Raw genomic sequence first — 10,960 nt, forward strand, 5'->3', positions numbered from 1 at the left:
AAAATGATACACACCAGTAACCGCCGAGGGGTAACAACGAAGCGCCCTGGAAACGCGCAGTGGGATTGTCTGGGCCGCTCTCGGGTGACCGCCGGGGACCCCTCGGGGCAGTGAGGCGCGTGGGGGGCGTCGGGCAGGAAACAGGGAGAGCACCACTGCTCCGAGCCCCCTCCGGTCGCCCCGCGTCCCCTCCGCCTGACCCCGCCCAGCTGGGGCGCGGTCGCCACCCTCCGTGCACCACGCAGTCCCTGGCGGCCACATGCACGCCGCCACCAGCCACGCACGGCTTCGGTGTTTGCGACGTGGGCAGACGACGCTCTGTTCCCGGAGCCTGAGCCGGTGGTGAGAAGCGCTCCGTGGTTCAGCTTGACGCGGTTTCCAGAGCGAGCGAGCGCAGAGACGGCGTCACTCAGCGCTCGCCACGTGCGCCGTGGGTCCTGTCGCGTCCCTGCTGTAGACGAGCTGTCGAGGGCCACGCCAGCCTTCCCGGGGTGTGCTGCTTACCTGGTTCTCGTCAGTGATGGATCACCCCGAATCTAGCAGTTAAAACACGACCGTTTATCACCTCACGGGAATCCAGGAGTGGCCGGGCGGGGTGGGCAGGCGGACCGTGTCCCCAGGCCGCGTCCCGAGGCCTGGCTGGGGGGCAGGGGGCGCCTCCAGCCTCGCTCTCCTGGTAGCTGGGAGCCCCGCGGTTCCTTTCCCCGTGGACCTCGCCATCAGCTCCCCGAATGTCCTTGTAGCACGGCAGCCGTGTCACCCAGAGCGAGGGACCCGAGCGAGAGGGAGAGACAGATACTGAGAGAGAGGCCAAGACAGAAGCAGCCGTCTCTGTCTAACCTCGGGGGTGACACGCCATCTGGTCCGCGCACACCGGTGGTCACAGAGCCCGGCCCCGGCACTGCGGGGGGTGGGGGGAGCTGTAGGCAGGAGCTGAGCGTCCTTCAGAGTCCGGTCCCACCCCTGTCGCGGTGGGCTTCCAGGGAAGTGCCGGGCCTGTCCCCGGGCGAAGCCCAGCTCGCTTTTTCTTTTAACTGAGGCTCCTCCCAAATTCTCACTTTGTCCCACCCTGCCTCCTGCGACTGTGACACGCACAGGCGTTGTCCGAGGCGACGACCTCCTCTAGCACCCAGGGACCCCCCCGTTGCCTCGAAGCCCGAGAGGAGGCCGGCGTCGATAAGGCAGCCGGCCGTCTCCTCCCGGACCTGCGGCGCCAGGCCCTGCTCGCTACCCGTGGGCGTACACAGAAGCCTAGTGGAGGCTGGGACCGTCCCAGACGAGTCCCGTCGCCAGGGCGACAGGTGGCTCAGGGAGCTGCGTTTCCTGGGAGGGGCAGGCGCCAGGCCGTTGTCCTGTGTGGACTGTGACGGGGCCGCTGTCTGAGGCGTAGATGACTCCCTGCTGAGACTGCCGGCCGGCGAGGGACTGGGGAGCAGGACCCCTGGGCCCGTTGCTTCATGTGACCTTGGTGTCCCGGTTTGTCTTTGTCATCCTCAGGCAAGTTCCGGCGGTGGCCCGGGGCAGAGAGTGTGTGTCATCGACGAGATCGGGAAAATGGAGCTGTTCAGCCAGCCATTCATCCAGGCCGTTCGTCAGGTGCTGTCCACGCCGGGGGCCGTGGTCCTTGGCACCATCCCGGTCCCCCGGGGGAAGCCGCTGGCCCTGGTGGAAGAGGTCCGCAGGAGGAGTGACGTGACGGTGTTCACCGTGAGTGCAGCGTCCCCCGCGCCGCCTGCACCGCGGTGGCTTTGTGGCTTTGTGGCTTTGTGGCTTTCCCTCCTGCAAGAGGGAGGGTAGCTGGGTCTCACTTCCTAGGACTGTGGAACGTGACGTGTCCCCCTCCTGGGCAGCACAGGCCTGCGGGGGAGCTGCCGGGCTGTGTCGCTGCCCTACCCGGGTGCGGCCAGGTTGGGGCACAGAGGCCCGCAGGCGCCGGCTCCCGGTAGAGGCTTCCCGTTGGGACCGGCCCGCCTTAGGGAGAAGAAGCGGTCGCCACCGTGGGGCCCGACGGGGGCGGGCGCTGGCCAGCAGCCGCCGTGGCTCCTCACGGGCACAGAGAACAAAAGCTAAGTCCATCAGCCACACCGGCCACATCTCAGTCACCCCGTAGCCACGTGGACAGCACGGCTGTGGAGCCTCGCCCGCAGAGCGAGGCATGCGGGCCCCGCCGTGAGACCCCTAGCGAGCTCTCGGGTGGCCCTCGGGCCTTGTGGCAGCGGTGAGAGACGGGCAGTGCCGTCGTGTGCCAGGGGCCGTGTCCGAGCCAGGGGCGAGAGGCTGCCGGGACTGCCGGCGCTGGGCCCGAGCACTCGCCTTTGCCTTCCCCGAGGTCTCTGTGTCCCCGTCCGCTGGGTCCTGCGCTGCCCTGCCCGCCTTGCTTCGTACGTGTCCGGGACAGCCCCGTTCCCGCCCCGTTCCCAGCCGAGCTCTGCCCACACCCATCTCCCCGCCCGTAGCTTAAAAGCCTGCTGGCCCCGCGGGTGTCCAGTGCTCACGTCGGCCTGGCAGCCACTTCCAGGTGCAGACGGAGCCCCTGCCGCCCAGGGCGACGTGCGCCTCACACCACCGCTTACAACGGCACCACGGCCAGCGGGCCCTGTGGGACAGCCACGTGATGTCACCGGAGAGTCCTGGCGGCTTGCAGTGCGGTGAACGGCTGTGGGGTCGGAGCAGTCAGACCTGGGAGGGCCGCCCCTCCCTCCTGTAAACGCTGATGGCGGGTCTGCCCCGGGCTGGGCACCGTCGCCCATCCTGGAGGCGAACCGTGCCGACCAGGCCCTTGTCCTCGTGGAGCTGACACTCTGGGACAGGAGCCAGAGAAGAGAAATGCATCAAACAATCAGGCAAACTCTGGTGTCTCTAAATGACAGGAAACGAGGGTGCCGTGGCAGCTGGGGCCGGAGGTGGGGGCGTGGCCCGGACGGTCTCTCGGGAGCTGGCGCGCAGGGTCACGTCCTCACGACGTCCACGGGGCACCTGCCTTCAGGGTTTTATGCTGCTGTCTCTACCCGTCCCTTTTCCTGGTCTCCGAGTTAGTCCTTGGTTGTGATTCTGGCATTTCCGTGGAGAGGGAGGCCGTGAGCAGCGAAAGGCAGTGAATGACGATGGCCGTCAGGTCAGATGGCTGCCAGGCTGCAGGGCTGCGAAACGGCAGGCGTCAAGCCCGGGGCCGGGCCGCCTCTGCATGTCATCCGCATGCGGACCGACGTCAACACAGACTGCCTCGGCTGCCCCCGAGCCGCCGGCAGGGACACTGCCGTCCGGGTGTCGCCTGGGCGTCCTGCTCAGCTGACTCCTCAGGACGCGGGTCCTCAGGGACGCTGGCCCCTTGGCGGAGGGCCGGTCTCCAGATGCACACACTTCCCCTCACCGTGGTTTCTCGCTCAGGTTCACCGTGGGTGCCCTCCGACGTTGCCACCCGCGGCAACTGTCTGTGGAGCCTGCCCGACCCCCGGCCCCGCCCCCGCATGCCCCTCACCTCGTGGGTCCTTCGCCACTCGGGCCAGCCCCTGGGTTCTGATCTGTAAGCTCCATGAGGCCAGGTCCTTATCCGAGGCGCCGCCCTGTCCGGCTGGCGCCCTCAGTGGTGAATGGGCGAAGGCCGTGGGGCCAGACAGGAAGCGCTGGTGACAGCGAGGCCGCGGTGTCTCCTGCTTCTGCTGTGTTGTTGGGACACATGGGGTTGTGAAGGACAGGATCAGAAGCTTCAACGGGAGACGCGGAGTAACGGTTACTGCCGTGACGGTGCCGGGTGCAGAGCAGGCGCTCTAGGGGCCCCGAGTCCTTGGGCACTGCGTCCCCCACCGGCTCCGGGACCTTGGCTTCCCTGTCATGCAGATGTGAGCGCCCCGACACCGGGGCTCCTGGCCGCACACGGGGAGACGAGTGGATGAACGGCCTCGGGCACATCGGAACTCTGGGTGTGACAGGCCAGTGCGCGGGCTGCTCCCCGTGGGCCCGCCTGGCAGGCGAGTCCTGGTCGGGTCGGGTCCCAGGCAGGCCGCGTCCCATCTGGCGCCTCGCCCCGGGCGTCAGTCTGCGGTCGGTCCGCGTGCACACCCGTCAGTCCCGACCCGGCCGCTGTGCAGAGGCTGCTGGTGGGGCTCACCCACCCCGGCCCGTTTCTGGGGTCACAGTCACTGTGCAGAGCACCCCCTCACCCCCCCTTACTCCCCCCCGAACGTCACCTGCCAGAGGACTGAAGGGAGGAAGGGGCTCTGAAGCCCACTCTCTCGCTTCTTCCCACAGGTCACCAGGGACAACAGAAGCCACCTTCTCCCGGACATCGTGACCTGCGTGCGGAGCGGCGGGAAGTGACGGTGGCGGGCATCCCGTGTGGTCCCACGGATGCTCGCGGCTCCTGCAGCGGAAGCCTGGCAGCTGTTCCCGCAGCCTGCCGCGGGGCTCGAGGCCAGGCGGGGCGGAGCGTTGCATGGAAGTTCGTAAATGTGCCGGGGACGTGGGGACGGGTTACTGCCTCGTCAGTCCTGAGGGTCACGATCGTGAGGTCCCTCTCCATCCACAGCTCGTGCAGCTCGAAGTGATAGCAGTTACTTGATTTTTAAAAGTTATTTCCAAAGGAAACCGTTTGAGGACCCTTCCCCCACCCCCAAGTCCCTTGCTGTTTGTTTGCTTACTGCTTAATGGATTAAAAAGCGCTGTGACGGCTGCAGGCGTGTGAGTCCCGTGTGGGGTGGACAGCCTGGCATGGCGATGGCCTCTGGCACGTGGCAGGCTCGGGCCTGGGCTGCTCTGGCCCCACCCCCCACCCGGCCTGTCTGTGCCTCGTTTCCCTTCTAGGAAGGGGGGCCCGAGTGTCATCTCAGGAAGGCGATGGTCCGACAGATGGATTAAGAGTTTCGGGTCATTTCTGGTGAAGACCTGGGAATTCCCAGGACTTTTTAGCAGCTGGTGTTGATGCTGGGCGCACCCGTGTGTCACCGAGCTGCCGCTGGGAGCATGGCAGTGCGGGTCACCGTGGACCGAGGCGACAGTGTGCCGCCTGTCACGGGCCCGCACCATAGCCTGCGGCCCTCTGGAGCTTGCTCTGGGTGTGCCGGAGGGAGCACAGCCCACAGGCCTGGGTCCCGGACCCCTCGCTTCAAGTCTGAGGAGGACGGCGTCACCGCCCCACGGTCCCTGCCCGGCTGGGTTCTTGAGGGTGGCGCAGCTCACACGGTGTGACAGGCTGGCCGTAACTCCAGCCAGGCTCCCGGGACAGGAGCACTGGACACAGGCGCGTCCTTGAGCTTCTGTGGGCTGGGACGGCCACCACAAGTCCCGCGGGAGCCCGCCCAGCGCTCTGGAGCACCCAGGGGCACGGAGGCAGCTGGCAAGGTCACCTCCCTGCTCCCCACACCCGGGCACGGGGAGGTGGCCGCCCCGCGGACGGGCTCGGTCTCTGAGGGGGCGCTCTGTCACAGGGTTCACGGCCGCCAGAAGTGCGAGGGACAGTCCCCCTGCTCCCTGTCCTCGTTGTCACGACTGTTCAGTAGACTTCGACGTGTCTTAGCGGAAGAAAAGCAGTGGCATTTATGCAGAGAAGGTAAGTGGCTGGTGTGAGGGCACTTAGAGCCGGGCGAGGCCCTGGAGAGTCGTGACCCTCCAGACTGCCACCGTGCAGAGCGGCCCCAGGACGGCCCGCCTTTGCAGGGTGTGGGGGCTTCGGCCACTGTGCTAGAGACAGGCCGTTGTGGCAGACACGGGTTCGAGCCCATGCCTGTGGCTCCGAAGCCCTGCGTGGGCTTCAGTCTGTTTCAGTGTGTCCTGTGCCCCCAGATCTCAGAGGTGACATTTACCTGTGGCACACTAGCTGCTGTCCATCGAAAGCACTGAGTGTGGGCTGTGGGAAAGTCCTTGGTTGTTGTGTTACTTGACCAAGGGAGCACGTGTGAAGATGTCAGACGTAGTTCGTGTGTCTTAAGAAATGGCACTCAGTAGCAGGTGATGTGATCTGAGTGTGCCCCCCAAGTTCACGTTGAACTCTCACCTCCAGTGTGATGGCCTTCGGAGGTGGTTGGGTGATTCAGATTAGTGCCCTTACTATAGGGACCCCACCACAGCAGCCCTCCTGCACAGCGGACAGTGAGGAGACAGCCCCGTGAACCCGAGGTGGCCTCACCAGACAGCGGCTCAGCCGCACCTTGGTCTTGGACTGAGCGATGGGTGGTGTCCGGAAGGTCCGCCAAGGCAGACGCGCGTGCGGTCCACTCACTCACCGAGCACAAGCCAGGGCAGGCAGGGGGGCCTGCGCTCCGTGTCCACGTGGGTGCCCCAGCCGAGGGGGCCCTCGGGGGGTGTGGTGTCGGCACGTGGAGCCCGGGAACTCTCTGTCGTACCGAGGCTGACGTGCCCGCTGTTCAGACACGTCCAGACCCCTGGCGGATCACGGTACGAGTGGGGACTTCGGGGCAGGTCGGGCTGGCGGGCGCGTGGCCCGTAGGAGGGGCCGGCTGGGCAGAGCAGAGCCAAGCCGGGAACGGGGCCCGAACCCTCCGTTCTCTGCGTAGAGACTGGACCGCCAGCCGCTTAAGTTACAGAAACGGGTCCCGTGCCTCGGCCAGGAGGGAGCGTGTGCAGGCGGCTGGGGAACTCTGGGTTCTTACCCTGCCCGACAAGACGACGAGCCCAGGAGAGGTGCCAGCTCGGTCGTTCAGCCATTCCCGGCCCCCCAATCATGGGGGGTGGGGGGCGATGGCCGCCCAGAGGAGGTGGGCCAGGCCATCCCCGCTTTCTCTTCCGTCCGTCTCGGTGTTCACAGCAGGTCGGGTCTGGGAAGATGGGTGTGTGTGTGTGTGTACGTGTACGCGCGTGTGCACGCACGTGGGTCGATGGCAGATGCTTTTGTCCCTGAAGCTCGGTGATTTGGGACAAAATGGGAGTAGCCAGACTAGAGGGGGCTTGAGAGGAGGGGGCTCGGTAAACAGGCGTTGAGCTGCACGGTTCGGGGCAGAGTGAGGTGGGGGCGGCGAGTGGTTTTAGAAAACTGCTTGCCAGACCCAGACGCTTCTAACGTACGGCGCGAGGTTTAGAATCGATGATGCCAGAAAGTGACGTGATTTACATAAAACCCCGCAGTGGAATTTTATCTTATCTTTCGAGAAGACAGTTTTGTTCGGTGTCCAAACGCAGAGAATGACTCTTTGGCTGTATGCCAGCCGAATACTTGAATGACTCTGGCAAGAAGTGTCACCGTAGGACTAGCTTTTAAACGGGGGCTGATAACACAGAGCTCTCTGGTCAACAGCTGACTGGCTGGAGACCGAGTTGCAGGCTCATGAGTTGTAAATGTAAAAGGCATTTTCCACAATTAAGACAAAAACGTGACTGCATCAGTGACAGCCTGGAGGAACGCTGGAGTGGTCCAGCAGAAGCTTCACTCTGGGCTCCGCTCCACGCCCGCCAGGCCGCCCCGCCAGACGGCGCAGTTCCGGTCTGGCTGCCCTCGTGGATAGACTCCGAATCTCCTCCGCCACGTCCCCGAGGCCCCGCCGGGACACACCGAGGATGGGGACGGGTGAGGAAAGCGGCCAGGGGTCTCCAGCGGGAGCGGGGCGCTCCCCGGGCACTGTCACCTGTCACCCACCCTGTCCTTACCCTACAGCTTGGCTCCAGCTTTCAGGAGGTCTCACTTGCCGTGGGACGCAGTGGCTTTCTGCGTTCCTTCTGCGTGCCAAGGAGCAGCCAGCTGTAGTCACTTTCCTTGGGAGACACCCTGCATGGGGCGGCCACACCTGTGGCCCTGGGCCTGCTGTCTGGCCCTCGGGGCTGGGCTGCAGAACCAGTGGACTGCAGAACCGCCCGGAGGGACCGAGCCGGGTTGGCCACCTTCCAGACTGCAGTGAGGTTGCACCCGCTCGTTAGACTGAGGCCTGCGTGTGAAGCAGACGTGACCGAGTCTGCGTCTCCAGGGACTGCCGGACTGAGGAAGACGCCCTGTGTCCCCCCCAATACGGAGCTCACCTGTTGCAGTTAATTGCTTTTTTTTTTTTGATGAAATGAGAGGAAGCATTACCATCGACTTCCGAGGGCAGGAATTCTCTAAGACCCTCTGCCCACACTTGCCAGTCCTGGAGACCGTGAAGAAGTTCACGCGACCGTTTCCAACCCGAGCATTTCTAACTGCTGTCTTTCCGGAGGGACGGCCCCCCGGCACCCAGACGCAGGCCCGTGGGCGCTGTTCGTGGCCCCCGCCCCTGCTCCACCCAGTGGGGATCTTAAGATGGGCAAAGGTGTCTCGGGACCTGCATGTCGTTCTCCCAGTAAAGGACTCGTTTTTCAGAAACGACAGCCGTTTTGGCAGAACTCACACAACCGGACACAGCAGGAGCCACAGAAACCTCTTTATTGCAGAAGCGAGGGCGTGGGAGCAGCACAGCAGGGACCGCACGGCCCACCGCCCCTGAGCCTCGTCCTTCTGGAACCTTGCGGGCCGCGCCTGGACTAGGCGTCCATGCCCGCCCGGCCAGGTCCGGCGGGGCTCCGTCACGGGGACACGCGGACAGGACTGCGTGCGCGACCACGTCTCCGGCAGGGAAGGTGTCGCTGGTGCATCCTTCACATCCGCAGGAGCATTGTAAAGAAGGGGTTCGCTTCGTGCGTGGACGTGACCTCCGCGCGCTCGGCCAGTGGGTCATGACCGTGCTGCTGTCCAGTCCTCTTCGTGGTGTTGGCGGCGTGTGAAAGGCCAGTCGTCGACACGCAGCTGTCTCACGTCCATCGGGGCGGAAGGAGGGGCCTGCGTGCTCTGCTGCTCGTTGTTCTGGGATGTCACATGGCTTCTGTTTGCGGCCGCGGATTCCGGAGAGGGCTTTGTGCCTCCCGCTCCGGGGCCGCTCGAGCTTGGAGGGGCGTCGAGGGGCCCCGGAAGCCTGGCGGTGAGTCGGTTTGTTTTCATCGCGAGATATTTTTCAAGAACCTGAGATAAAGTTATGCCATTTTCTACACCAGCTCTCGTTTTTCAAAGGGAAGGGCCTTGCGTGGATGGCAACATTTGATCCTTTTAGTTTTGGGGAGCAGAAGGGGGACAGGTGGAGCTGCGGGGTTGGGGCTCTCCCCCGACCGGGGCCCTTCCCAGCCCCGAGGGCCCTACTGCTCGTCAGAGGCGCTCTGCTGCGACGCCGTGTCGTCCAGGCCCATGTCCTCCTGGCTGGCTCTCCTGCAGACCACCCCGACGCCCGCAGCCATGGCCTCGGCCAGGTGGTGGCCTCGCAGCTGCCCCTGGGCGGTGGCCTCGGTGGGTTCACAGGGCTCCGAGAAGTGCTTCGGAAGAGAGGACAGAGACAAAGCGCTCAGCAAACAGGTGTGGCCGCTTTCAGCAACCCCCACCCCACCCCACCCCGACTGCCGTGTGTGCTGGCCTGCTGGCCTGCTAACTAGCCTACTAGCCTGCTAACTAGCCTACTAGCCTGCTAACTAGCCTGCTAGCCTGCTAACTAGCCTGCTAGCCTACTTACTAGCCTGCTAGACTGCAAGCCTACGAGCCTAACTAACCCGCTAGCCTGCTAGCCACCAGCCTGGCGGGAGTCTGAGCTGACTCTGCAGTTGGGCAGACTGCAGAGGACCAAATGGGTGGCTTCGGAGGACGGGCGGAGGGTATAACGTGGGATGCGGAGACGCCTCTGAATGTGGGGGCCTTTCCTCAGGCTCGAAGGAGATGGCCTGGGGTCAAAGGTCATTCGTGGGCCTGGATTTCCTGGATTTGGGCCAACGTCACTTCATAGACACAGCCCCTGTCCCAAATGCTAAGTCCTGGAGTACGACCCCGAGCAGGAACCCAGAAGCCCTGACTTCTGGGTGCACATCGTCCCCAGGACTCAGTCATCCTTGCTGGAGAGCAGGAGAGAGAATCTGCAGAACCCCAGAATTACAGCCCAGACGTGGCCCACACAGGTTGGGGGCCGGAGAACAGGTGTGGACTTCTGTGCCTCTCCGTTGAAACGAGAGCGGGCGGTGTGCGCGTGCGCTCGGCGCTCAGGGACCCAGGCCGCGCTCCTGGAGGGGCTGGCTGAGTGCCCTGGGCCTGTGCGGCTGGGGACCCCAGGGGCCCGCGGACCCCTGAGGGGTGGCAGGGCATCACCATGGCCCCCGGCTCTTCCTAGGAAGCTTCGTGCCAGCCCAGGTGGCTGAGCACAGGCCACCACGCTCCCAGGGGACACCTGGAGGGTTCTCCCTGGGCTAGAACTGTGGACTCCCGTAAGGGGCACAAACGTCCATCTGACACAGCCGCCCGCTGGGTGTGTCCTGGTCCCCTGCCTGTGCAGCTCACACGAGAGGTGCCCAGCAGTCACTCACGAGGCTCTCATGTCCACCCAGCGTCAGCCGGCCGGGGACTCGGGGTGAGTGAGCACCTGTGGGGGAAGCCCCCTCAACTCATTTTCTAGTGTTTAGACACCGAGGTAGGAGCCGCCTCGGCATCTCTGAAGTTAAACCTGTGGACAGGAGCCAGGGTGCTCGGATGCCCGGCCCTCGGGCCCGAGCACCGTGAAGAGTGGCTGGGGTGACACGTGCTCGCCATGTGGAGCGTGGAGAGCTCCCCCACTCCCGCCAGGCTCTGGGCGACAACTCTGGTGAACTCTGACACCATGCCTCGGGCTCACTGCCCCAGGGCGTGTGCCACACGTCTCGTCTGCGTCCGAGCGCGGCCAGACCCTCCTCCGTCTGAGTGCCCGTCATCCGTCACCGTGGGGAGGGGCCGGGGGTCTGCAGGCCGATGGCGGGGGGCGTCAGGCCAGGGGTGCACACCCGCCCTGTGGAGCCGCTTACCCGGGTGGCCTGGCTGGCAGCCCGGGCCGAGGGGCCCATCACGATGTTGACGCTGCTGGACGACTGGGTGTCACTGGTGTTACCCCCGTCTGCGGCCGACAGTCCAGAGATGACCAGAGCACTGGAGAAGCCCCTCTTGCCGAAGAGGAAGCTCAGGGTGGAGCTGGTGGACGAGCCCAGGCTGGACCTGACCAGC

General features: G+C 65.0%; 2 protein-coding genes across 2 annotated transcripts in view; both read left to right on the forward strand.

Annotated features, from left to right (window-relative positions):
• The window catches only part of NTPCR (nucleoside-triphosphatase, cancer-related), a 14,985-nt gene extending 10,313 nt beyond the window's left edge, over positions 1-4,672 (forward strand). The window contains exons 4-5 of the mRNA XM_039850338.1: positions 1,498-1,707; positions 4,249-4,672. Coding sequence (XP_039706272.1) covers positions 1,498-1,707; positions 4,249-4,317 — 279 coding nt within the window. The 3' untranslated portion in view covers positions 4,318-4,672. The remainder of the gene's footprint in view (positions 1-1,497; positions 1,708-4,248) is intronic.
• Positions 4,673-8,880: 4,208 nt separating this feature from the next.
• On the forward strand, positions 8,881-10,542 carry LOC120592596 (uncharacterized). The gene is made up of 3 exons (XM_039850339.1): positions 8,881-9,301; positions 9,645-9,910; positions 10,383-10,542. Exons 1-3 carry the CDS (start codon positions 8,983-8,985, stop codon positions 10,500-10,502), a joined length of 705 nt encoding a protein of 234 aa, XP_039706273.1. The 5' UTR covers positions 8,881-8,982; the 3' UTR covers positions 10,503-10,542.
• The last annotated feature ends 418 nt before the right edge of the window (positions 10,543-10,960 follow it).

Source organism: Pteropus medius, unplaced genomic scaffold (assembly GCF_902729225.1).
Source record: "Pteropus medius unplaced genomic scaffold, Ma_sr-lr_union100, whole genome shotgun sequence".
Taxonomy (NCBI): domain Eukaryota; kingdom Metazoa; phylum Chordata; class Mammalia; order Chiroptera; family Pteropodidae; genus Pteropus; species Pteropus medius.

Excerpts from the sequence above, each read along its gene's own strand:
- LOC120592596 (XM_039850339.1), top strand. The coding sequence starts at position 8,983 with ATGGCAACATTTGATCCTTTTAGTTTTGGGGAGCAGAAGGGGGACAGG. Across the intron at positions 9,302-9,644 it reads ACAAAGCGCTCAGCAAACAG|GCTCGAAGGAGATGGCCTGG; the intron begins GTGTGGCCGCTT and ends GCCTTTCCTCAG. Across the intron at positions 9,911-10,382 it reads GGTTGGGGGCCGGAGAACAG|TGTTTAGACACCGAGGTAGG; the intron begins GTGTGGACTTCT and ends CTCATTTTCTAG.